This window comes from Anabrus simplex, chromosome 5 (assembly GCF_040414725.1).
Source record: "Anabrus simplex isolate iqAnaSimp1 chromosome 5, ASM4041472v1, whole genome shotgun sequence".
NCBI lineage: Eukaryota > Metazoa > Arthropoda > Insecta > Orthoptera > Tettigoniidae > Anabrus > Anabrus simplex.
In genome coordinates, this window is record NC_090269.1 from 94,802,823 (window position 1) to 94,830,233 (window position 27,411).

Genomic DNA, 27,411 nt, shown 5'->3' on the forward strand with positions numbered 1-27,411 from the left:
GTGTGCTAAGTCCCAACTGACGAGCCTAACTTAGCACACGAGGGTGAAGCGCAGGCATCCAAGAATGAGTTGGCTGGAAAATTTATAATGTCCAATAACGGACCATTATATTGGTATTATTGCCAGATCGTCGGCATAGGCAAACTGACGAGAGCTCGCGACAGGTATGTCTGCAATATACAGGTTAAACAGTAGTGGAGAGAGAACAGATCCTTGAGGTAGACCACTGTTAAGTACCTTTACTTTGCTGTGATGTGTATGCATGACTACCTGGATAATTCTATTTGAGAGCATATTGTTAATCAGATGCGACATTTGACTACACTTTGTCAGTTTAAAGAACTTATGTACAATACCTTCTCTCCACACTGTATCATATGCAGCTGTTAGATCAATAAACACTGCTACACTCTTTAATTGCTTTTCAAAACCTGTCTCAATATGTGTTGTCAGAGCAAGCACCTGATCTTCACAACTACATTGAGGTCTAAAACCAGCTTGTTCGATTGGAATGATTATAAAAATTAGAGGACTTATTCTATTGTAGGTAAGCCATTCCAAGAGCTTAAAGCAGACACTCATTAAGGCAATTGGTCTATAGCTTTTGACAGAATCTGTAGGTTTACCAGGTTTTAAGATAGCTAGTATCTTAGTTCGTTTAAACTCTGAAGGGAGTTGACTTGTTCGGAGTATGTTTGAGAAAAACTGCACTAGCCAGTTCCTTACATTTTTTCCACAGTGCTTCAAAAATTCTGGGTGTATACCATTAAAATCTGGGGATTTTCCATTTTTCAATTCATTTAGGACAAGCAAAAGCTCTTGCTCAGTAAAAGGAACAGAAATGTTGGAAGAAGTAGTGTACTGCTTTCTCAAATGAGACAGTTCATTTTTAATAAACCTTTTGTGTAATTTGTCTGGCTTAGATTTGGACAAACTGGCAATGCGACTGGCAATATGATTAGGTGAAACCTTTGGCTTCAGCTGGGGACTGTGAGGTATTCTTCCTAGCTTCTTTAGAAGGCTCCAAGCTTTTCTACTTGAGTGTCTGAAGTCCAGTGTATCCATGGTTTCCTTCCATCTGCTTCATCTAGCTTCATCTAGTTTATGAAGGAGCTCATCAGCTACATCTTTTTCACCACTCCTCTGGAAATCTTCATAAAGTACTTCACAAGCCTCATCCCACCCTGGAGTAAAGTCCTTTCTCACTCCACGGGGAATATGTCTTTTAGCACATGTTAGAATAGCTTTCACAAACCTAGAGTAATTACTAACCTCAGGAGGAATCCATCGTATGGTACTATCAAGATCAGCTGAATAGCTCTCCCAACTAGCTTTACTAAAGTTTCAACGAGGGAGTGGAGAAGATCTTATAATAGAAATCTGCATTCCAATTTCCAGAAGGACAGGTCGATGTTGACTATGTGGAAAGTTCATAAGAACTTCACGAAACACAGGTAAGCTGGATCCCTGATGATCACATGAAGCAAAGCACAAGTCAGGATTGGTTTCTGAGTCCCATCTTCCTCACTTGAATGTAGGTTTGTCTTTTGGATTGAAAATCAGTTGCATGTTACAAAGCTCTACCCACTCAATAAGTTTTTCTCCACACTGATCACTATATCTATAACCTCACAGAGTATGATGACTATTGAAATCACCCACATACATGGATGCATGAGAGATTGTTTGAAGAACACTGTTTGGCCACTGAATTCCTGGTGGTTTATAAATATTTATGATTGATACATCATTAACTTTTGTAGTGATGTTGAAAATGCCTGCATCAGAATTAGCTGAGACTAAATAAGAGCAGGTGATGGAATTTCGAACAAAGGTTGCAGTTCCATAAGACTGATGATAAGTATCTCCCAGTAACTTGTATCCAGGAATGTTTCCTCTTGTACAAAACTGAGATTGATCAGAGGCATGAGTTTCCTGAATGCATATTACATCAACATTATTTTCCAATGCCAGTTTGGAAAGGTAGTCACCTTTAGTTCTATTGATTCCTTCGATGTTGATTTGAAGGACTCTCAGAACAGTTACCAAGGGCTTTGCAGATTGGCTCTGAAAAGGGCTAGTATCATTCGTTTCATGTACAACTAGCCAGGAGATCACAAGCGATAGTCTGGCAACCAAAAGCTGACGTTCAGTTCAGTACTGGCAACACAGTTACCTGTACCTATCCAGGAGCACCACAGGGAGGAATCAGCATCACCCCCAACATTACACTGATAATTGATAATAAGAACCCCTTATACGAAGGAATATTAGCACATTTGGAAGCATTAGGCATAAAATATAACAGACTGTAAAAGAAGAAATCGATCAAACCTCCATCCTCCCAAATATCTATTCACCCTACCCCCTTTTCTGAAGCCTTTAGAATCGTGACCGTAAGCGACACGCCTCTCCCCCACCACCACCACTCCATAGCCTTGCCACCCCCGAGAGAGGAGCAAGCTTCAGAACGTACACATCGTTATTTCACAAGACAGAAAGCTGTATCAGCTGCCACTAGAACCCTCCAATGACACAGTAGGTTGCCAAAAAAACAAGGTGAGATACCATTCTTATAAATACTAGGTTCCCTTGTGCAGATTTTAATACACACTAATACAAAAACTCTTGGTGGAATGATGAAGTGAGAGCAGCTTGTAAACGTAAAAAGAAGTCTTATCAGAAATGGCTACAAACAAGGGCCAATTTAGACAGGGAATTGTATGTAGATGAAAGAAACAGAGCAAAACAAATAGTTGTTGAATCCAAAAAGAAGTCGTGGGAAGATTTTGGTAATAACCGGTAAAGGCTAGGTCGAGCAGCAGCGAAACCTTTCTGAACAGTAATAAAGAATCTTAGGAAGGGAGGGAAAAAGGAAATGAACAGTGTTTTGGGTAATTCAGGTGAACTCATAATAGATCCCAGGGAATCACTGGAGAGGTGAAGGGAATATTTTGAAAATCTTCTCAACATGAAAGGAAATCTTCCTGGTGATGACACAAACAACCAAGCTCATAGGGAGGAGGAAAATGTTGTTGGTGAAATTACGCTCGAGGAAGTGGAAGGGATGGTAAATAAACTCCATTGTCATCAAGCAGCAGGGATAGATGAAATTAGACCTGAAGTGGTGAAGTATAGTGGGAAGGCAGGGATGAAATGGCTTCATAGAATAGTGAGATTAGCATGGAATGTTGGTAAGGTACCTTCAGTTTGGACAAAAGCAGTAAATGCACCTACCTGTAAGCAAGAGAATAGGAAGGATTGCAACAACTATCAAGATATCTCATTGATTAGTATACCATGCAAAGTATTCACTGGCATCTTGGAAGGGAGGGTGTGATAAGTGGTTGAGAGGAAGTTGGATGAAAACCAGTGTGGTTTTAGACCACAGAGGGGCTATCAGGATGCGCCAAGTAATTGAAGAATGCTACGAGAGGAATAGGCAGTTGTGTTTATGTTTCATAGATCTAGAGAAAGCATATGACAGGGTACCGAGGGAAAAGATGTTCGCCATTCTTAGAGATTATGGGATTAAGCGTAGATTATTAAAATCAATCAAAGGCATTTATGTTGACAATTGGGTTGCAGTGAGAATTGATGTTAGAATGAGTTCTTGGTTCAGGGTACTTACAGGGGTTAGACAAGGCTGTAATCTTTCACCTTTGATGTTTGTAGTTTATATGGATCATCTGCCGAAAGGTATCAAGATTGAGGGAGGGATTCAGTTAGGTGGACGTATAGTATGCAGTCTGACATATCCTGGCGATTTGATCTTAATGGCAGATTTTGCCGAAAGCCTGCAGTCTAATATCTTGGAACTTGAAAATAGGTGCTGTGAGTATGGTGTGAAAATTAGCATTTCGAAGACTAAATTGATGTCAGTAGGTAATAAATTCTGAATGACTTGCATAAGCAGAAACATATTAGGAAGAAGAATAAGAAGGTAATAAATTCAATAGAATTGAATGTCAGATTGGTGACACAAAGCTGGTACAGGTAGATAATTTCAAGTATTTAGGATGTGTGTTCTCCCAGGATGGTAATATAGTAAGTGAGATTGAATTAAGGTGCAGTAAAGCTAATGCAGTGCGATTAACAGTATTCTGTAAGAAGGCAGTCAGATACTGGATGAAACTATCTTTACATTGGTCTGTTTTCATACCAACTTTGCTTTACAGGAGCGAAAGCTGGGTGGATTCAGGATATCTTATTTATAAGTTACAAGTAACAACATGAAAGTAGCGAGAATTATCGCTGGCACAAACAGGTGGGAACAATGGCGAATGGAGGTTACCTAGGAGAATAATGGACTCTGTTATGGAGGGTAAGAGAAGTAGAGGGAGACCAAGACGACGATGGTTAGACTCGGTTTCTAACGATTTAAAGATAAGAGGTATAGAACTAAATGAGACCACAGCACCAGTTGCAAATAGAGGATTGTGACGATGTTTAGTAAATTCACAGAGGCTTGCAGACTGAACGCTGAAAGGCATAATGGTCTATAATGATGATGTATGAATGTAATACAAATGCAATACCCCATTTTTGTTTCATTGCAGATTTTGTGGAAGCTCCTTTCATAATAACAACAATAGGACAGCAATCAGCTTCAGGGATCCCACTATAAACAGAATTCAGAAGACTCATTTTTATAAAACTAAATCAAATGACAATATTAACCTTGGAAAAGAGCAGCTGAAGAGAACAGTTTTGTAATAAAAATGGCACATTGACAAAAAAAAGAATTCATCATTTTTAAAATAATAAACAACTAGGGAAACATACACATCACAGTAAACAAAAGTGCTGGAAACAAAAAATTTTAACATCTGTTCAAGTGAATAGAAATTGTTTAAAATAGGTTAGTACATAAGTAGATCCATTTCACCACCCCACTCGACCCTCCTCACAGATTTTAATTATTTTTATCTTTTTTAAATTCATATAATTTTAAGCATAACGAGGTACTTTTAAAGATTTTTTGAGAAGAAGAAAAATTCTTTGTAATTTCACCTATGCAATGTAACATAGCTAAGATGTTCCCAAGGAACGAAACATGTACTATAAATAATTAATTTGCTTAAAGCAAAAATAAGTATCAAAAAAGATGGAAATGTACTTTTATTGTTTTAATGTAAATAAGATTTGATAGAGGAAATGAAGCTGATTTCTTGCAATAAATGGTATGTTCTGAGCTGTCAGTGGAGAGATGCCGTGGAATGTCATCAGTAGACAAATAAGTTTGAGTGATGTCTTTAAAAGTTGGAAACATCACAATATGAAGATAAAGTTGCAATTCAAGGGGACAAATTGGGGCAAATATTCATTTGTATGAAGGGGAGTTAGGGATTGGAATAATTTACCAAGGGAAATATTCAATAAATTTCCAATTTCTTTGCAATCATTTAAGAAAGGGCTAGGAAAACAATAAATAGTGAATCTGCCACCTGGACGACTACCGTAACTACAGATACGTCATCAACACAGCTTTGTAAGTATGTCATTACATTAGCTTTACATGCAATATGACTATATTTCCTGTTCATTTCAAATGTGACTTCAAATCTGTCTCATCCAATTTGTGAATGTGACACCCAGTCTTCTTCATATTTTCAGTTTTGACCTAGTTATTACATAACTATGGTGTGTTGAATCTAATGCGGGATTCATCGTCGTCGTCGGCCACTACTTATATCCGAGTGTATGTTTTTCACTTGCAATTCATGTACAGGCTGTTTTGTGTAAATGACATTGATGACTCATCGGGCTAATTCTTGCATACAACATGGGATCACATTTGGCACACCTGAGAGAAGGGGGTGGACGTGGTTGAGTTTGTCCGAGTTTTCTTCTAAGACGAGCCTCTGTTTGCAGTCTTCAATGCTCAATTTCAAACTGCAATACAGCAGTGCATGTGATTGCGTGCCAGCGAGGGCGATCTTCAGCAAGAGTGTGCCAATTACTGGGGTCAATGTTTATGCTCTTTGAGCTGATCCTTGTAGCATTTCAGAGGTGCACCTCGTGGCTTCCTGACAGAACTGAGTTCACAGTACAGTATCTGTCTGGGTAACCTATTGTCATCCATGCGTTGGACATAACCAATCCATCTAAGGTGGTGACCCAATGAAGCATCTATACTGCTCATCTGTGCCCTTTCAAGTACTACAACATTGGAGACATACCGTAATCCCCCTATTTGATATTCATAATGATCCTAAGCTTCTGCTGGTGAAAACGTTCAAATTTCTTGATGTCACAGTGGTATAGAGTCCATGTTTCACATCCATACGGTAAAGATTAAAGATTAATAAAACTTAAAAATACCTGAAAAAGAAAACATTTAACTAATAACAGTATTCTCTAGTTTTATTAACCATGCGTTAGTTGTGACAGACTGAAAACCTTCAAAGTTTTAAGGGTTGCCGAAATGAAACTAAAACTTTAGTACAAGAATCATTATTCAAAGAAAGGGAACCTCGAGCAGGCGTTAGTTCTTGGCTGCCTTTGTCAGGAAAGAATCTGATAGCATCGGAAAGGGTTAGTGTGGTGTTTGTACGTGTGGAAGCAAAGTGACTTCTACGGCATTGACATCGTATGAGTTATGTGTATGGGACCAAGTGTGTGTCACACAGTACAGTGTTTGGATGGTGTTGAGAATTTCATTATGAATGAGTAAGGACATTCCAAAACCAGATCAGGCACAGTGGGCAGCCTGATATTATTATTATTATTATTATTATTATTATTATTATTATTATTATTATTATTATTATTATTATTATTATTATTATTATTATTATTATTATTATTATTATTATTATTATTATTATTATTATTATTATTATTATTATTATTATTATTATTATTATTATTATTATTATTATCATCATCATTATTATTATTATTATTAGCTGGCCCCATGGTGTATGGGTAGCATGCTTGCCTCTTACCCAGAGGCCCCAGGTTCAATTCCCATCAGGTCAGGGATTTTTACCTGGATCTTATGGCTGGTTTGAGGTCCACTCAGCCTACGTGATTAGAATTGAGGAGCTATCTGACAGTGAGATGGCAGCCCTGATCTAGAAAGTTAAGAATAACGGCCGAGAGTATTCGTCGTGCTGACCACATGTCACCTCGTAATCAGCAGGCCTTCGGGCTGAGCAGCGGTCGCTTGGTAGGCCAAGGCCCTTCCGAGCTTTAGTGCCATGGGGTTATTATTATTATCATCATCATCATCATCATCATCATCCTAAGCTACAGTGTGCAAGCATTTTAATTTGATGCCATCTGGCTGCTTGCTTGTCAATTTCAACATTCCGTTTTACTCCAGGCCTACTAGAGGGCAGAGTAAACCGAATCTCTCTTGGGTGTCTACGGTTGAGTTTTAATTAATTTGTCGGGTAAACACCAAATGTGTCGCCAGAGATAATTTACAGTAAATGCTGAAATTGTATGACATGGAGCGTTGAATGGACTTTTCCCACCCGTCAAAATCCGACTACCTCTTCCAGGTTTGAACCCACTACCTTGGAATCTGGAGGCTGACACTCTACTGCTGATCCATGGAGGGAACCTGGTGAGAACTGATAAAAATTTTAAAAATAAAAAACACTCGAAGGATGCCAGTTTGCAAGCAATGGTGAGTCCGAGACAACTTGAAGAATGGTTCAGCCACCAAGAATAGACTTGTTCACTCGGGACCACTGGATCACTTGATCAAACAAACATGATAACTTTATTTAGGCAGATATATTACCCATACATCACTCTTTACTTCCTGTATGTTCACATATACCGGTCAAAAGACAAAGTCACCTCCGTACAGGCCATGAAGGCCCTTGGAGGAGTGGAAGGTAAAGGCTTCCACCATTGTTAACCGCGGCATGTGATGGGGTAGAGTGGTTAGCTCTACGCCCGGCCACCTTTGCCCCCAGGAATTAACCTGGTACTCATTTTTGGTGTAGTCTGAGTGAACCTCAGGGCCATATGCACCTCCGGAAGTGGAATTCTCGTTTCTTAAATTTTACGACTTCCTGATGGGGATTCGAACCCACGTCCTTCCGGGCGAACCAAGCACGCCTTTACCGCCTCAGCCAGGCAGCCCCTTCACATATACCGGTACCAACCAATAAATCATTACAGAAACAATATAAGTCTCAGTTTTATTTTGGCTACCCTTATGTATACATCTAGTTATGTTTTTCAATTTCTAAATAGAAGTGATGGTTCTCACTGACTTATTCTAGCTTCTAATTGGCCCTTCAGTAAGGAAATATTGGGCCACAATGAGACTGAGAAATTCAGAAAGCTGACCATACTAATGTTACAGGTTCCTCCTCAGAATCCAGACTGGTGTCAAGTAGCGCGCTACGAAGTGTTCATCAAAGAGAACTGGCGATGGGTTCTATATGGTGACACAACAAACAGCTCAATCTACGTGCGAGAGTGTTCTCCAGGTCAGCAGTACATGGTTCGAGTACGAGCTGTGACAACGTCTGGGAAACAGGCCAATTTTTCTGAGCCGCTCGAGGTCAAAGTTGCAGGATGGCGTAAGTATATCTTTATGTAAGGAAATGCTGTATCTATCATACAGTGGCTGAATAACTGTAAAATTTTGAAACTGCCATAAGTTTTGTGAGAAGACCAGCAAAATTCTGCACACACACATTCACAGTAGTTTAAGCACCATGGGAGATGATTTTATCACTTTTTACTGACACTGTAAACTTTATAGCCAATTAACATTCTTTTCAATTAACACATCACTCAGGAACATGTTTTTCAACACTCAGACAGATATCAGTTAGAAAATGTGTACACTCTGTTTATTACTTCAGAAACATTATTAGCAGCAAAGGTTCTTAATACTCTGATTAAACTTTCAACATATTTGGTTGTGTTCGGTACATATAGTACATATCAAAGAGATGTTATGCACAGAACAAAAATTGCCAAATGGACACCAATGGCGTTGGAACCCACAACCTCCACTTAGGGTTGGCTTTATATTAAGAATTGGGCTGGTTTCTATTGGATACCCCATGTGGGTCAGGAGGGTGGTAGAATACTTGTACAGTATACCCTGCCTGTTGTAAGAGGTGAATAAAAGTAGGATAAGGAGCCTTCAACTTGAAAGCATGGGTTGGTGACCACTGTTCCATTAGCTGAGTCTCACATTGCTTCCACTTACTTGTACGAGGCTTCTCAATTTAATCTTTCCTGTTCGGCCTCCCTTTGTCAACCCATGTTCTTTTGCGACTGCAATGGTGTAGCTTTGCAAAGCATAAGAAGTATTTCATTTCCACACCCTTTGTGGCCCTTCCCCATCTTTTAACAATACCGTCATTGTTAGAAGTGTCTGGCCTCTTCCATTTTCATTCTGATTAGTATTTATAAAGGATGATCACCCTTTTAAAACAATAATCGCCACCACCACTCGTCTCAAAGAAGAGTCACCATACTGGCAAGTAAAAGAACTCTGTCCTAGGAGCTTAGTTCTTGGATTCAAGGAGAGAGCAGATAGGAGATGCAGAGTGTGGTTGATTGGACCTTGTGCCTGGGAAGATTTGTACCATATGTGGCAAAACAAATGACAGTGAAATGTTATTTAAATGCGTTGGTACAATATGTGTTCAAAATATTTGCAAATCACATTCACTCATTGTTCATAATGTTTCTGAAGATTATTGAACATGTTGACGAACAAAGGTTGCTGCAAGGACCAAAAATGATGTTATCTTCTCACATAATTCAGGAATTTTATAGGTGGGTCATCTGCCATGTAAACTGATTCTTCATCATGCAGGTATTTAGGGTCATTAGGTGTGGGGAGCTGGAAGGTTTCAGTAATGAGGTTCCAAGAGAAATTATGTGATCCCAAAGTGTTATTCAGAAAGGGTAAGCAACTCCCCTGCGGTGTAGACTGTACCTCCATCTTAGTGCATCCATTGTCGTTGGAGAGGTAAGTTTCTGGCATGACAAAAATGGTGCATATCCCACACAAATGCGAAAATAATGAGGTCTTTATACACTATCTGGTTCACTGTTTTTTTTTTTTTTTTTTTTGGATTCTGTGCAGCATCCTCAATGAAATAACGGCCAAATATTCCGAGACACGGTGCACCAAATCATAACTTGTGCACTGTGTAGTCGTTTCCGAATAATGACATCGGGCTATTAAAACCATAAACAACAAGTTGTTTGTTGGTTGATCTAGTCGTGGTGAATATGGCATTCATCTGAAAACAATATGTTGCAGAAGAAATCTGGAACCAAATGTCATGGACAACACTCTGCTCCCTCTCTGTTGGTCGCTGAGCAACTTGAATGTGGTATGCATATCCATTCAGCTCACTGAACATCCACTGAATAGACCCGTTGCTCAAGCCAAGTTTCAGTGATGTTTGGTCGTAGGCTATGCTTTGTTGACTGTAACAACTGTTGGAGAAGTACTCTATGATTCTCATTGGTAGTGACGGTTCTTGGGTGACCTATTGTCTCCTTTCATTGACATAAGATTGATCCCGTATGAAGGAAGTTATCAATGACAGCTAACCCTGTTCTGTTATTTGATACCTCCTTATTAAATTCTTCGTCTTACTGGTTTTTAGCATGAAGCAAACTCACCCCATTCTCACTCCTCACTCCATATGACTGGAAATATTGTTCCACCATAAACACCTTGTCCTCTGTTGTGAGAATCATAATTACAAAAATCAACACAACACTAAATTCCCAATATATAAGACTAGGGAAATGTGGACAGCAGATGAGCAATAATTTCAGTGTCATTTGTTTTTCTGCATAACCTATAGTATCCAGTATATCCAAAGTATATCCAATCTGTCTTAAGATGAGACTCCAGTGACTCAGGACTTGAGAGTGCAGGGTGGCAACTATAGGGGCCCTAGCTTAGTCTGCATTTGCTCTCACCCGTTTTCATCAGGCTTGTCACTTTCATCTTTCCCATCCGCCCCCCACTGATCCTCTCTTGCTCTCTTGTAACCCTAGGTTTCCGAGGCCCAGCGACTCATTTTTACTCCCTTATTTTAGTCAATACTTCAATACTAAAGTATCAAACGTCTCAGTTTTCCTCTTTGGATTATAATGGAAAAGTGTGATTTCAAGAGCTTGTTAATCCATTTTTATGAATTTTGTGGATTGAAATTTTATTCAATTTCCTCTCACCAGAGGTTGCCATATATTGAAGTATGATAATTGTTACCTCTACTACAGTAGTAACACCAAAACAAGGCACAAACACAGTTAAAAGGGGAAGGTAAGAGTAAACTACACAATGTAAGAAATCACTACACACTCGGAGAAACAGTAGCTGGCATTATGCGGATCTCCAACAAAACACGTACGTAAATATCAGTAGGGCCAACTAGTGAACAACAAACCGGGAAAATGAAAAAGGCTGGGAACCTACCAAAGGCATGGACATGGCTTAGATAGCGGATTCCGAAATAAATCGCCGTGATCCTTGGATTTGAAAAATATTATTTACAAAATAATTTTACAAATACATTACGAATACAATTCCAAGTTATGAGCTATAAGTTCAGTGATATACATAGCTTATTTCGTAGCACTGCAAATTCAAATTTCAAATCAACTGTACATATAGTTACCAATGCAGTTGTACAATGCAAATTTACAGTGATGTGAAACAGGTTATCCAAAATCTAGCGTACCTCAAGTGATACAGAACTACAATCTACATATTTTAGTGAAACAAGAAATAGGAATGCCCAGTAAATGAACAGGTAAGCCCAGCTGAAAAACTAAGGCGTCATAAGTAACTAATTTGGTGAATCTAGGCGAGGTTAGGGCAGACTCCTGTATGAAAAGCAAATCGTAACATTACGGAAATTTTAGCAGGAACGGAATTCATGAGTGCTTACCTGAGGAGAGTGCCATCCCGGAAACCAGAGGACGTCAACCATATAGGCTTCTCGCAGACAGATAGACCAAGACCGACAGAATTCAGGATACCGAATTAATTCGAACACTGCCTCGCTCACTATATATAGGAAATTCCGGCCTTGGAGGCAGCCAATCAGCGTGCACGAGTTCCCTATCGCCACCTAGACTCACCAATCACAACCTTACTTTCGATCGTGAACTTTGACTAACATTCTAGAATACGCCTGATCGCGAATGTCGTATTTCCAGAACAAACAGAAATATTTTCTAGAATACACTACAAACAAAGTAACACACCCTGTATAAAAGTTATGAAACTTTCTGGATCTTTCCAGGAACTATAGAACAGAATTCTACTATTTACAAATGCCTATGTTACAATATTATACAGTACAGGTTAGGTCAATAAAAATAAAACATCATATCGTATTTTACAAATAAAGTCTTTAAAAAAAAAATACATTCCACTCGCACTACATAGTTCACTTGTAACAATAATAGATCATGTAAATATTTATTGAAAGTATACATTGCAACATTAATTATCATTATCATTTCTTGCTAATGCACAAATAAGTGGTTTTGCAATAATGATACCTAACCTTTCAATGTAATTATTACAATATCTGTTATTAAATTTTTATTAATTTTAAACAGTTTAAAAGTATCCACTAAAAATTTCAGAATATACCCGCTGGTAATTGTCATTAAATCTACAACTTTCATATTCCCACTATCGCCATATTTTTCCGTCAGGTAGGGAACTGTGGGTTCGTATATAGTTTGCTTCTCCAGATTAACTCTCTATAGCTGCTCAGCATTGTCCTCCAACATAACTGTCAGATCAATTACAACAGCACATCCTTTTTTTCTGTCCATTGCAACAATGTCTAGTCAACACACCCAACCACCTATAACAAGATGGTGAACTTCCTCGTGTACCTCTAAACCAGATTCCTTTAATATGTTTTGCTTTCATCTTCCTGACTGATGATGATGAACATTCCTTAGAAGTTCTCCATGATGACCACATCCCAGAACATGCTCAGGAGTTTCAAATTTGTTGCATTGTTTACAACAAGATCGATCCTGGGATCTGCCTGGAAGTATCAGACCTCTCAGTTTTCCAGACCTTCATACAACTTCACATGTCCCAGATGTGCTACCTTCTGAAATCAAAGAGGCTATAGATAATTATGGCAAAGAAAACATCTTGATAGCATCTCACCACTCTGAAAATAATGAATGAATAAGGCATGGAAATGCCTTGCTGAGGTGGGAACAGATATGATGTAGAGTCTGTTCCAACAGATGTTGCAACAGGAAGAAATCCTGGAGGAATGGAGGTAGAGTATAATAATAAAGCTGTATTAGGAGAAACAAGAGCCTTATTAAAAAAGAGGAGAGAGATAAAAGTTGAAACTAACAGTGGTAAGGTCAAATATTCCAAACCAAGCTCAATAGCTGCAGTCGCTTAATTGTGGCCAGTATTCGTTAGATACATGGTTTGAACCCCTCTGTCGGCAGCCCTGAAGATGGTTTTCCATGGTTTCCCATTTTCACACCAGGCAAATGCTGGGGCTGTACCTGAATTAAGGCCACGGCTGCTTCCTGCCCACACCAAGCCCCTTACAATCCCACCGTTGCCAGAGGACCTACCTGTGTCTGTGCGATGTAAAGCAACTTGTATTAAAAAAATTTAAAAAAAGAATATTCCAATTTGTGTAAGACATTGACGAAAAACGTGAAAGCAGATATCAAGAAACATAATTAAGATATAATAAGAACCAGCATTGACAACAGTGAGCTTAAGGTAGACTAAACGAATGCTAACCATAGGCAGGAAACAAATAATACCAATGGATGGAGAAAATGGTAGAATCATCATCATGAATTCTTTCCAGCAAGCCAAGTAGGATGTTTAACAACGATGTGCCTTCTTTTATTATGATTCTGGTATGCTTCTTTTCTCTCTAGGGTGCCCCATATTTCTCCTCTCTTCCGTAGGTGTTCTCTTATCTGGTCTAACCATCTTTTTCTGGGGCCTCCAATTGGTAGAATAACTGAAAAAATAAACTGCTAGAATTTATCAGAAACTTCTACGGGTCATAATACAGTAGAACTGTAGAAAATTTTGTAATGCCAGACGTTAATACAACCTCACATGTCCCAGATGTGCTACCTTCTGAAGTCGAAGAGGTCATAGATAATTATGAGAAAGGAAACAGCTGCTGGAAGTGATGGGCTATCAGTAGGTATTGGAACATAAAAAAAGTAAGTATCCACAATATTAAGAATTACCATACTATCAGCCTATTGGCTGTCCTGTACAAATTCTTTACTTTGCATCCGGGAGATAGTAGGTTCGAATCCCACTATCGGCAGCCCTGAAAATGTTTTTCCGTGGTTTCCCATTTTCACACCAGGCAAATGCCGGGGCTGTACCTTAATTAAGGCCATGGCCGCTTCCTTCCAACTCCTAGGCCTTTCCTATCCCATCGTCGCCATAAGACCTATCTGTGTCGGTGCAACGTAAAGCCCCTAGCAAAAAAAAAAAAAAATCTTTACTGGGGTCTTGACAAATAGAATCAGCTCAACTCAGCCCATCCTATTGAACAGATGGGATTCCGCAATGGTTTTAGCACCATTGACCGTATACTTGCTCTTCGAGAAGTAATTTGTGGAACAAATTAATACCAAATGCTAGTCTGTTTAGCATTTGTTGACTTTGAAAAAGCATTTGATTCTACCAATCGCATATCCATCATACAGGCATTAGCTGAAGATGGAGTAGAATCAGCCTACATCAACTTACTTGAGGATATATGAAACATCTTCAGACTTTGTTAGTGTCGCTTAACTCATTGCGGACCGTGGACGCCGTAAGACGTTCAAGCTTGCTCCTATGCTGCGGGCCTTGGACGGCGTAAGACGTTTAATGTTCCGCGCGAAGCAATGCTGTTTATATTCGTCATCTATGGATTCTTACACCTTAGTAAGCATTACTGGTTGTAGTAGGAAGTTGGTTGACCTTTTTGAGATAACCCTCGCGTTGAGTGGGCTCATGTTCATCTTAGCTGTTTTAGCGAGAAAATCTCAGCACTTCCTCGCGCGTCCAGATAGTACTAGAGATTCCAATGCAGTGCGTGTCGTTCTTACCGAGTGTAGTATAATGGCTTATAAAACAAAGTTTCTTACAGAAGATTAATTATTAGATATTGTTCACAATGATTATTCTGGTGATGAACTTATTCGTGAAATAGACTCAGATAGTGAAAATGAGAGTGACGAGGAAATTCCAATTCCCGAGTCCGATAGGCCTATAGAGAAAAGTGAAGTGCGTGATACATATAATCCTAGTTATTGTCCACCCGTTCCACCATTTACAGGGATTTCAGGTATAAACGTTCAAATAGAAAATAAGCAGGATATTTTGAGTTACGTGAGTATTTTCATGAATGACGAATTTTATCAGTATATATATATATGTGTGTGTGTGTGTGTGTGTGCGCGCGCGCGCGTGCGTGCGTGCGTGCGTGCGTGCGTGCGTGCGTGCGTGCGTGCGTGCGTGCGTGCAGACCAATCTATACGCGAGTCAAGTGATAAGTGCAGTGCCCCGGCCTTTCACAAAGAATTCGACCATGCAATCATGGAAACCGATTAGTCCAAAATCCTGATATAAAAATGTACTGGACCGAAGACCCTGTTTTTCAGACTCCGATATTTTCTAATACGATGTTCCGAATACGCTTCCTTCATATTCTTTCATTTCACTTCGGTGACAGTAATCATTATGCCGAAAATACAGATAGGCTGTATAGAATTAGACGTATTTTGAAACCTGTGACACCAGATGTCACACCCTAAATATTTACTAGAGGTAAGCACAAAATATCATTTTTCTAACATTTATAGTTTAGGAGTAATTGTAAATTGTATTAAGTGATGCATGTTAAGAGGGCCGGGCATGAAAATGGCTGGTCCAGGCATTCAAGTGTCCCGCTCAGAAGCAGGTACTGAACATGTTAAACAACCAAAGATTTTCCCATTGAGCGAGGTGCAAAACAAGGTGATCCCATCTCACCAAAGCTCTCCTCGCAATCATCAAAAACCTGCTTTTAGGGCTGTTGCCCAGGTGGCAGATTCCCCTTCAGTTGTTTGCTTAGTCCTTTCTTTGATTTCAAAGAACTTGGAAATTTTACAGTATTCACAGTTTTCTGATTCAAAGTCTTTTTAGTTAAGTTATTGTATCAGTCGGCTCATTTACTGTCCTCGTACACCGGTGATCTCATGATTTGATGATTGAAGTCTTGTGCAAAGATGCAACATATGAACTGAGAGAATAATGAGCATTTTTTTTTCTGACATAAAACAGAGTGGTTATGAGCATGACTCAGTTGAATTGAATTAATTGTTGAATGTCAACTAAGTTATAATACTGTGGTTCATGGCATTACACAAAACTGGCGCTAATAGCATAGGCACATAGTGAACACAAACGAAACATATCTAAACCCCCACGGTATTGGTGATAAGTTAAGAAAACCATCCCAAAACACATGTGCTACAAAACGCCACTCTTTCCTGTGCATGTACCCCGACATCAATATGGGACATGATCATCATGCACATGTACATAGACTGCACAACGGGTTGGCATACTCTGGATCAGGCGGTCGAGCAGCTGCTGGGGTATAACCTCCCATTCTTGCACCAGTGCCTGTCGGAGCTCCTGAAGTGTCCTAGGGGTTTGAAGACGGGCAGCGATACATCGACAGAGAGCATCCCAGACGTGCTTGATGGGGTTTAGGTCTGGAGAACAGGCAGGCCACTCCATTCATCTGTTATCTTCTGTTTCACGGTACTCCTCCACGATGGCAGCTCGGTGGGGCCGTGCGTTATCATCCATCAGGAGGAAGGTGGGACCCACTGCACCCCTGAAAAGGCGGACATACTGGTGCAAAATGACGTCCCGATACACGTGACCTGTTACAGTTTGTCTGTCAAAGACATGCAGGGGTGTGCATGCACCAATCATAATCCCACCCCACACCATCAAACCACTACCTCCATACAGGTCCCTTTCAAGGATAGTAAGGGGTTGGTATCTGGTTCCTGGTTCATGCCAGATGAGCACCAGGCAAGAATCACTGCTCAGACTATACCTGGACTCGTCCGTGAACATAACCTGGGACCACTGTTCCAATGACCATGTACTGTGTTCTTGACACCAGGCTTTACGGGCTCTCCTGTGAACAGGGGTCAGTGGAATGCACCTTGCAGATCTCCGGATGAATAAACCATGTCTGTTCAGACGTCTCTAGACGGTGTGTCTGGAGACAACTGTTCCAGTGGCTGTGGCAAGGTCCCGAGAAAGGCTAACTGCAGTACTCTGTGGCCGTCTGCGGGCACTGATGGTGTTGTACACTGCGGACATCCCGTACTGTAGTGCCTGGACACGTTTCCTGTCTGCTGGAATCTTTGCCATAATCTTGAGATCACACTTTATGGAACACGGAGGGCCCGTGCTACGACCTGCTGTCTTTGACCAGCCTCCAGTTGCCCTATTATTCTACCCCGCTGTAACTTCATCAATATGAGTTCGTTGAGCCATTTTCACCACACAGTAACCATTAGCACGTCCGAAACATATGCACACTTACTCGCTGCACCGTACTCTGATATGCACCAACACACCTCTGCGTATTTGGACTGCTGCCAGCGCCACCGTGCGACGACCGCAGGTCAAATGCACCACACGGTCATACCCCGAGGTGATTTAAAACCTCAAACCACCCACCATAGCGTTATTTCACCATGTATTAGCATTATCCTTAATTTCTGAGCATGACTGTACTTTGATATTATGTTTTGACTTCCTTTTTAACACTACAAATAAATCCCACTATTATTTTAAACCTCACTGTAAGAAGAGGACAGTGATTGCAAGTGGCGATTATTTTCAAATGAGCTGAGTGAGAGTCCAATTCTTTTAGTGAACCATGGCTGTGTATGTCTCGCCCCAGCAGAAGTTTGGCTCCACGCCAACGTTTAGTGTTCTGATAATGAACCACGTATGTGTTGTGTCTCAGTGATCTATGAATGCACCACTCAGCACTAACTGCTGTGAGTCAGCTGAATCGTATGCCATAAGCCCGCCATTGCTGCGATTTGACTCGCTTGGACAGTTGAATGAATCAGTAAACTGCTTTGAATCATTCACTCAGTAGCCAACACTATTAGGTGGTACATATTAAGCTGGTTACTAGTCTGACATCAAGTTCATTTATAGCCGTAATGAAATGATTTACAGCCCATAGAGGCAAATGCTCCATTGAGTATTCCCTCTGCAGTTTTAGACATGACATTGTCAAAAATTCAATGGAAAGACCAAGGAATCAGAAGTGGAAAAAGGCTGAACCACTTCAGGTTTACGGTCGACACTGTGTTATAATAATAATGGTGTGTGGCCTCCAAAGAGGCCTGTTGCAGGTCTTTTGAGTTGACGCTGTATAGGCAACCTGAGTTTATGACGATGGGACTCTACCTATGATGATTCTAATGATGAATACGCCCTACACACACACACACACACACACACACACACACACACACACACACACACACATTCCCCGAACCATCAAAATTAACTAATTAATGTTAAAATTCCCGACCCGACTGGGAATCGAACCCGGGACCCCTTGAACAAAAGGCCAGCATGTTAATCATTTAGCCATGGAAAGAGATGACATTGTTTTGCTGGCAAATGGTAAAGAAGAACTCCAATCACAAGTAAGAGATTTTCTCCTAGTCTGTCAACAAGTAGGCATAAAAATGAACCCTCCAAGACAAAAACCATGCAAAATAAATGGGTTACTGCAGGAAATATGATCATATAAGGTAAAGACAAACCGAATCCCATGGCGCAATTGACCCGAAGGGCCATGGCCTACAAAGTGACCGCTGTTCAGCCCAAATCCTCTTGTCCATTATTCTTGGTTTTCTAGATTGGGGCCATTGTCTCACCATCAGGTAGCTCCTAAATTGTTATCATGTAGACTGAGTGGACCTCAAACCAGCCCTCAGATACAGGTAAACAATCCCTCACCTGCCTGGGAATCAAACCCGGGGTCTCCGGGTAAGAGGTAGGCACGCTACCCCATCATATAAGGTAACATTCTTGAAAATGTCTGTACATTTACCTTGGTCAGTTGATGAATGTGACAGGAGCTGTTAAGACTGAAATCTTACGAAGAATTAAATTAGGATGACAGGCATTTAGGAGATATTCCACCATCTTTAAATCCATCATACAACTAAAAATCTGAAAAAACAACTTCGTGACCAGTGCATTCTTCCTGTAATTACCTATGGCTGAGAGACCTGGACAGCGAATGAATTTATCAAATGGGAATTGAGAACATCCCAAAGATGCATGGAAAGGTCTATGCTCTGATTTACAGGAAAGGATAGACAGAGGACTGATGGTATAGGAGCAGTTACAAAGGTTAGTGACATCGTCAACAGAATATCCATCTTGAAACGGCAGTGGGCAGAGTATGCAGCCCAAAGAAAGGATGATAGATGGGCCAAGGATGTTCTTGAATGGAGCCCAAAAGAAAGGCCATCAGATCGTTGGGATAACGAAATCCAAAAGATCGCCAGTGTAAACTGGCAAAACACTGCTCAAGATCGCTGTGTGTGGAAAATACTACTAATCACTCAACTGAATTTCAGACTTCAAGAGGCCACATCACTTGCTTATAGAACTGGCTGATGGTGATTAGGAGAAAGAGGGCATCCAGGAATGTGCTAATTACACATTATGTCGCCTTATGTCATATACCCTGAAGATCTGGGGAAAAGTTATTGAAAGAAGGCTTCAGGAGAAGACAGCTATAGGAAAGGAACATTTTGATTTTATGCCAGGTAATAATAATAATAATAATAATAATAATAATAATAATAATAATAATAATAATAATAATAATAATGATGTATGCATGTTTAGTCCTCAGCCCGAAGGCTGGTTGGATCCTCAACAGCTCCACCATCAGCTGTCATAAATGGCCTAGGCATCACTGAAGAGGCGTACTAGGGAAATGAGGAGTGAGGTAGTTTCCCGTTGCTTTCCTCACCAAGCCAGAAGTTGCTATTACATATCAGTCTGCCAAGCCCACTGAAATGCATGCACCAATTGACCCTATGAGCAACATTTTCACACCATTCATAGCAGGGACTGGCTGCATAAGGAATGGCATTACTAGCATCACTCATACCTCAGTCACTTTCATCTTGTCAAAGCCAAGGATAAAGCTGAGACAGATCAATGAAGTAACAATATTGCTCTAGCCCATACCAGAAGACATAGTGCACTATAAACACTACGTCCTGCCAGCAAAGGGATGATGATGATGATGATGATGATGATGATGATGATGATGACGACGACGACGACGACGACGACGACGACGACGACGATGCCGGGCAAGTTGGCCGTGCGGTTAGGAGTGCACAGCTGTGAGCTTGCATCCAGGAGATAGTGGGTTCGAACCCCACTGTCGGCAGGTCTGAAGATGCTTTTCCATGATTTCCAATTTTCACACCAGGCGAATGCTGGGTTCTGTACCGTAATTAAGGCCACAGCCACTTCCTTCCCACTCCTAGGTCTTTCTTATGCCATAGTTGCCAAAAGACCTATGTGTGTCGGTGCGAAGTGAAGCAGAGTGTAAATAAAAATAATAATAATTACATACCAACTGCCGCACAATGCGTCGACCAATGGACAAGAATAAAAAAAAATAACAATTGTATCTTAAGTGTGCATAGCACGGAATGAATTACAATTGATTGCTAAGATAGAAAACCTACGTCGCAAACAGATGAAACTCCCATAGTCAACTGAGTGACTGCTTCAATCGACACAATTCAACCAATCCTAGTCATTACCTCTCCACTTGCCAGTCAGCTTGTCCATCATGTGCATTGGTGTTTGAGACCACAGTGAAGGCTGAGGCTCCTTGTTACTAGTGAACAGTTTCTGTTCAGGTACATGCTTTCTTTTACAACAAATGACTGAAAAACATGCTTTTATCTGGTATATCGGGGATATCTTTAAAAAAATCCAAAACATGTCTCGATATTCCTGCAGTAATATCTTTCTCTAACATTTATCTTTAGGTTTTTCAATACTTTTGTATGCATTTGTCCATAAGTTTGACTTTTATGGGGTATTTTTCAGGAGAATACACTATGACCCACCAATACATTTTTGAAAGGTGGATGTCAACCACTAGTCAAAAGAAGGCAGAAATTCTGAAGGCTATTTGTAGTGCTTATAAACTTGAAAACTGTGCAGAACATGTGTAGAACAGTTTATATAAATTTAGTGAATTACTGCACGTGACTTTGAGCAAAAAACAGCACATGTCTCACAGAGTTCAGTATGTGTTTCTAGCTAAACATGCAGAATGGCTCGATCTCCATGTCCGTTTTACTCTAGACCTACTAGAAGGCAGACAGAGTAAACCGAATTTTTCTTGGGCGTCAGTGGCTGAGATTTAATGAATTTTGTTGGGTAAACACCAAATGTGTCACCAGAGATCTTTTACATGCCGATATCATATGACATGGAGTGTCGAATGGACTTTTTACTGCCCTTCAAAAATCCAACTACCTCTGCCGGGTTTTCCATGTATACTTTAACCTAGTGCGGCACAAGACTTTGTGAAGAGCTTTTAAAGGCTCTTCTGAAAAACAGTTCTACGCGTAACTCAAAAGTCTGTAATATATTAACTTCATGGACTAGCAACCTGTGCAAACTGCTTGGCATGTAATACCACTTGTAAATACCTTAGGTACGCCTCTTCAGTGATGCCTACGCTATTTATGACAGCTGTTGGCGGAGCTGCAGAGGATCAAACCAGCCTTCAGGCTGAATCCCCAACATACATATATACAAGTCTTTGGGAAAGCAAATAAGAGTTTTAAACCTATCTATATCAATGACTCTGCCACTTGCATCTAACCGTAGAATCATGGATACAGTAGGTTCCTAGTAAGTACATATTTCATCAGTGCCTGTTATTTTAGAAGCCTTCTTCAGATCAGCAAAGAACCTTCTGGCCGTATTACCATCATTGGAGGACCCAAAGCCTTGTTTGGGTTTATCAGTGACTTCCTGACGGGGATTCGAACCCACGTCCTTCTGGGCAAACCGAGCACGCCTTCACCGCCTCGGCCAGGCAGCCCCTATCCTGGGAGAAAACACATCCTAAATACTTGAAATTATCTACCTGTTCCATCTTCACTGTCAACCACTAATTGCACCCTCTCTTCCAGAATCCTAGTGAACACCTTGTCTGGTTTAGTGATCAGTGAGATACATCAATAGTTGTTGCAATCCTTTCTGTTCCATTGCTAATATATAGGTGCAATTACTGCTTTTGCACAATCAGAAGGTATCTTACTACCACTCCCTGCTAATCTCATTACTCTGTAAAGCCATTTCATACCTACCTTCCCACTATACTTCACCATTTGAGGTCTAATTTTAACTATTCCTGCTGGGTACTTTATGACAATGAAGTTTATCTATCGTCCTTTCCACTTCCTCGGGCGTAATTTCACCAACATCATTGTCATCCTCCCCATGATTTGGGTTGTTCGCAGCATCACCAGGAAGATTTCCTTTTATGTTAAGAAGATTTTAAAATTATTCCTTCCACCTGTCCAGTGATTTTCTGGGATTTATTATGTTTTCTGGGATTTATTATGAGTTCACCTGAAATACTCAAAACACTGTTCCTTTCCTTTTTCCCTCCCTTCCTAAGATTCTTTTTTACTGTCCAGAAAAGTTTCCCTGCTGCTTGAGCTAGCCTTTCCAGGTTATTACCAAAATCTTCTCAAGACTTCTTTTTGGATTCAACAACTATTTGTTTCACTCTGTTTCTTTCATCTACGTGCAATTCCCTGTCTGCATCAGCCCTTCTCACCTCTGGGTTCCATGGTTCAAATCCCGGTCACTCCATGTGAGATTTGTGCTGGACAAAGCAGAGACAGGACAGGCTTTTCTCCGGGTACTCTGGTTTTCCCTGTCGTATTTCATTCCAGCAACAGTCTCCATTATCATTTCTTTTCATCTTTCAGTCATTAATCATTGCCCCAGTGGAGTGCGACAGGCTTCGGCAGCCGGCACAATTCCTATCCTCGCCGCTAAATGGGGATTTCATTCATTCCATTCCTTACCCAATTGAATTACTGGAAACAGGCTGTGGATTTTCATTTCATCATACCTTGTTTGGAGCCATTTCTGATAAGCCTTCCTTTTACGTTTACAAGCTGCTCTCACTTCATCATTCCACCAAGATGTTTGCTTTTTCCCATCTTTACACACAGTTGTTCCTAGGCATTCCCTTGCTGTTTCTACCCTACTAAACATCCCTGTATGCCACCCATTCTCTTTCTAGGCTATATCCTGAACCTGCTTACTGTCCACTATTCAGAACTTCTCACTAATCATATCCATGTACTTCTGTCTAATTTCCTCGTCCTGGAGATTTTCTACCAACGGCAGTTTAGACTTAGAAATAACTCACAGATTTCAGAGGCTGGACATAGCTAAAACTGAAGTGCTGTGATGGATGTGTAGGGTTTCAAGGATGGACCATATCAAAAACAGCTATATGTAAGGGGCAGTGTTGCTTGTTGTTTAAAGCTAGCTTGCTTTTTTAAAGGGGCCTAACGAGGTCAGTGCTAAGGTGTTGGAAATACATTAAAATGAGCCTGCTTTGGTATTGTCATATTATGTGCAGGAATAGCACTTAGGTGGGAAAGAGAATGCTGGGCCTGGAGGTAGAAGGTAGTAAAGAGGAGAATGATCAAGAAGAAGCTGGATGGACTGTGCACAGAAAGATGTGAGGGAGAAGCAGTTGACACAGTGTAGAGTTTAGGTCAATGGCAATTGGAAATAGCTTGCCAGAAATGTCAACTTCACATGAATGGGATGACAAGCAGAAGGAGAAGGAGAAGAAGAAGAAGACGAAGAAGAAGGAGATGATTATTAATTGTTGTATTAAGAAGTTTGTGGGTCTTATATTTCAAACAAAAATAAGGGTTTTTTACTTAAAGTATTCTTAAACCAACAGCTCAAATCTGTCAGTTTAAGTACGGTAATTATGATTTGCTGATATGGAATCTTGAAACAAACAAGTTTCCATATAGATACAGTGTACAAAAATATATTTATGTGAGCTTGCATTCAGGAGATGGTGGGTTTGAGTCTTACCGTTGGCAGCACTGAGGAAGGTTTTCCATGGTTTCCCATTTTATACCAGGTGAATGCTGGGGCTGTACCTTAGTTAAGGTCACAACTACTAACTTCCCATTCCTAGTCTTTTCCCATCCTTACTTCACCAAAAACCTTTGATATGTTAGTGCAAAATAAAACCACTAACAATATATATGCCATTTAATTACTAATTTCTAAATTTAAATTGCAAGTCTAGAATATTATTTTAGTTAAAATGCCATACGTACAGTAAAGCTAATATAACAAGTAGTAATACCATAATTTCCTAGTGCTTATATCAATGAAGATTTTTAAAATATTGAGGTTTTGTTGTAATATAATGGCAAAATCGGAAATAGCAGCATCATTGTAATATGAAATTGTCTCAAATTGCTATCACTTTTAACATATGTGATTTATAATACCATAATTAATTTTAACACCATACCAGTCTAAAGTAAGAACTTATAAGAAGGGAAGTAAAGACCCAAGAAAGAATTACAATGGTCAGTTGCTGCATAAAATCCATCTGGATGAATCCAACTATTGCTCTTTGCAAAACAATTTGAACACTTCATAAGTTTCATAAACAACACGATATAATGAGAAGTGACAATTAAAAATAGCAAAAATGACTATAATTAAGCATGTGTTAAAAGATGAAAAAGGACCAGTTTAGGAAATCCTATTGCTAAAATTCTTATTATCAGACCTAGTTGGCTTAAAGTTGACAAAGCAATAATCTTTTTCAAATCAAATTCAAAATCGGCCCCCAACCCAGCTATAGGATCGCATAAGCAAAGAGAAAATATCATTCTGGTTGAATATGCACTGGTGTCACTAAAGGGTTGGCAGGTGTAAAATTATCAGGATCTCCTAATATATAATATTACAGGCATTTCTATACACGTTAGCAATGTGTGGGATTATCATTTTAAAATGACATGTCATCAAAATCCAGACACTGACAATGAGTAATTGATGCAAGCTGTCCCACCTTCAGAAACTGCTACCTGGGGTGGATAGGAATTTTTATGTACTGGTACAACATAATTAAAATAATTGTGGCGCCTGCAAAATCTAACCCCCACCAACAGGCAAACTTTATAGATATCCCTAGTTAAGGACGTCCTAGTTGCAGTATTTCATTCTCATGCTGGTGGGCGCACTGCCAGTGTGGCCTTGAAGGAACAGGTGGCGTTAAGCTCGATCGAGTGCTTGACATACATCTGGCACCCTTGATGGATGGGGAAGAAACAAGCAACAAACGAGACTGCAGCAATGTGGAGCACCATTGCCAGTTCTCTGCTACCGATCATCGCTAGTCATTAGGCTACTGCTTGTAAATTATGTTAACACTGTTAAGGTCTGAAGGACCTTTTCTCTAGCACCTCACCTGTTTAGGGGAATGTTTCCGCTTTCTGATCTGTCCTAAACCAAGAACATTCAAGCTCAAGACGTTCAGTTTAGATACTGAATGTTCCGGGTAGAGCGGTAGGAATGTTTGTAGGTACCATAGTAGAACACTTCCCTTCTCGTGCACTGCATGGAACAAGTTATTTCTCACTAGGAACATTATGTATTACAGTATGTTCGAAAAGTACTGCCCCTAGTCATACTGTCAACCTGCGTAAGCACAAGTAATGAGACAATTCATAATTTATCTGCTATGAAATTAAAAGAAACTTCTGCAGTTGTCAAGTTTTATAGAATATCAAGTTACCAATATTTTTTACCCTCAGATAAATTATGCTCCTCTTTTGCTAAGCATGCCAAACATATCAGCTGCATCCTCAAAAGAATGAGTTACTTACATTAATCACTGCATATTGGACTGAGCAAGTTTTGGGAAACCCCATGAAAATCACCAGAGTAGTTGTGAGGAGCATAATACAAGACTTATACGTAGACCGTATCCCCATATCAAACACAGAATTTGAAAAATGGACTGTATGATATTTGGAATCACTCTCTTCAGTTCTAATGGGATGGTTATCTAGGTGTAGTTACCCTTAAAATAATAATCATCACCTCTGTTCTCACCCCGATAGTATTAGGTTTGCATAGCCTGGGGATTTGCTTTCTTTTCCCCATACCTGTGTTCCTCTAATTCTTCCAGGATTGACTTTGAGAGGGGCTGATTATCTATCTCTTTAGCACCCTTAATACAACCACCACCAAGTACCCTGACAGGACTGCCACAACCTGACACCAGCACCAAATACCCTGACACCACCACAACCAGCACTACGAAATACCCTACTACTACTACTACTGCCAAATACACTGGCACAACCACCACCACTAAATACCCTGAAACCACAGCTTCTCGCTCTAAGTCCATGAAGCTGTGGACTTCCAATTCCAAAATGCTCTTTACAAAATGACGACAAGATGTATACTGTTCAGACACCAGAAATGTGTACATCACCATTTATGTACAGCGCTTTTGCTTCATATTGAATGCAGGGTGTCATTTTTCTCATCTAACTCTCCTCATTTTCAGCACTGGAGGAGGTAAGGAACCTCAAGATCGTGTCTGCAACATCAAAGACACTCGCAGTTTCGTGGGACTACCCCAAGCCTGAAGCAGACGGTATACAACACTATGTGGTAACGTACGAGGTAAGTCTTCTTTTACTTGTGGCCACATTTATCCATCGGTCAGAATTATTTCTGTTCGCATGGATCCTTTTGGCTGTTAGGTGATAGTTGTATCACAAAGTCATTTCTTAGTCACTGTGTTCCTCCACCTTATTCGTTTTTTCTCTCATGGATGAGGAAAGCCTTCACTGTGGTTACTTGGAGAAAACTACCCATGGAGCTATTTACCATCTTGTTTTGGTATTCATCTTCATCATTTGGTTTCTTGGACTTTGCCCTTAACTATCAACTTTTGAAGAGTACCTTATCAGCAGATTATATGACCAAGAACCACATTTCAAAACTTTCCATCCATGCACTATCGCATTTTAGGATGGTCCACATCTCTGTACCATACAAGAAGACTGAGAAGACTAAAGATTCAACGATCTTTTTTTTTTTTTTTTTATTGATCATCTTTCCAAATCTTCCACAGAAGAATCGTTGCTACCTTTGCTGTTCAATCATTCATTTTATTTCATCTTTGGAACCACCAGAATTGGATAGTGAGGAGCCTAAATATAAGTACTCATTTACAATTTCACAGCCTC

The 27,411-nt window shown here is 40.1% G+C and overlaps 1 protein-coding gene across 1 annotated transcript in view; it reads left to right on the forward strand.

Moving 5' to 3' along the window:
* The window catches only part of LOC136873786 (uncharacterized), a 788,774-nt gene that overhangs the window by 690,967 nt on the left and 70,396 nt on the right, over window positions 1-27,411 (forward strand). Inside the window, exons 22-23 of the mRNA XM_068227569.1 lie at window positions 8,330-8,549; window positions 26,724-26,842. Coding sequence (XP_068083670.1) covers window positions 8,330-8,549; window positions 26,724-26,842 — 339 coding nt within the window. The remainder of the gene's footprint in view (window positions 1-8,329; window positions 8,550-26,723; window positions 26,843-27,411) is intronic.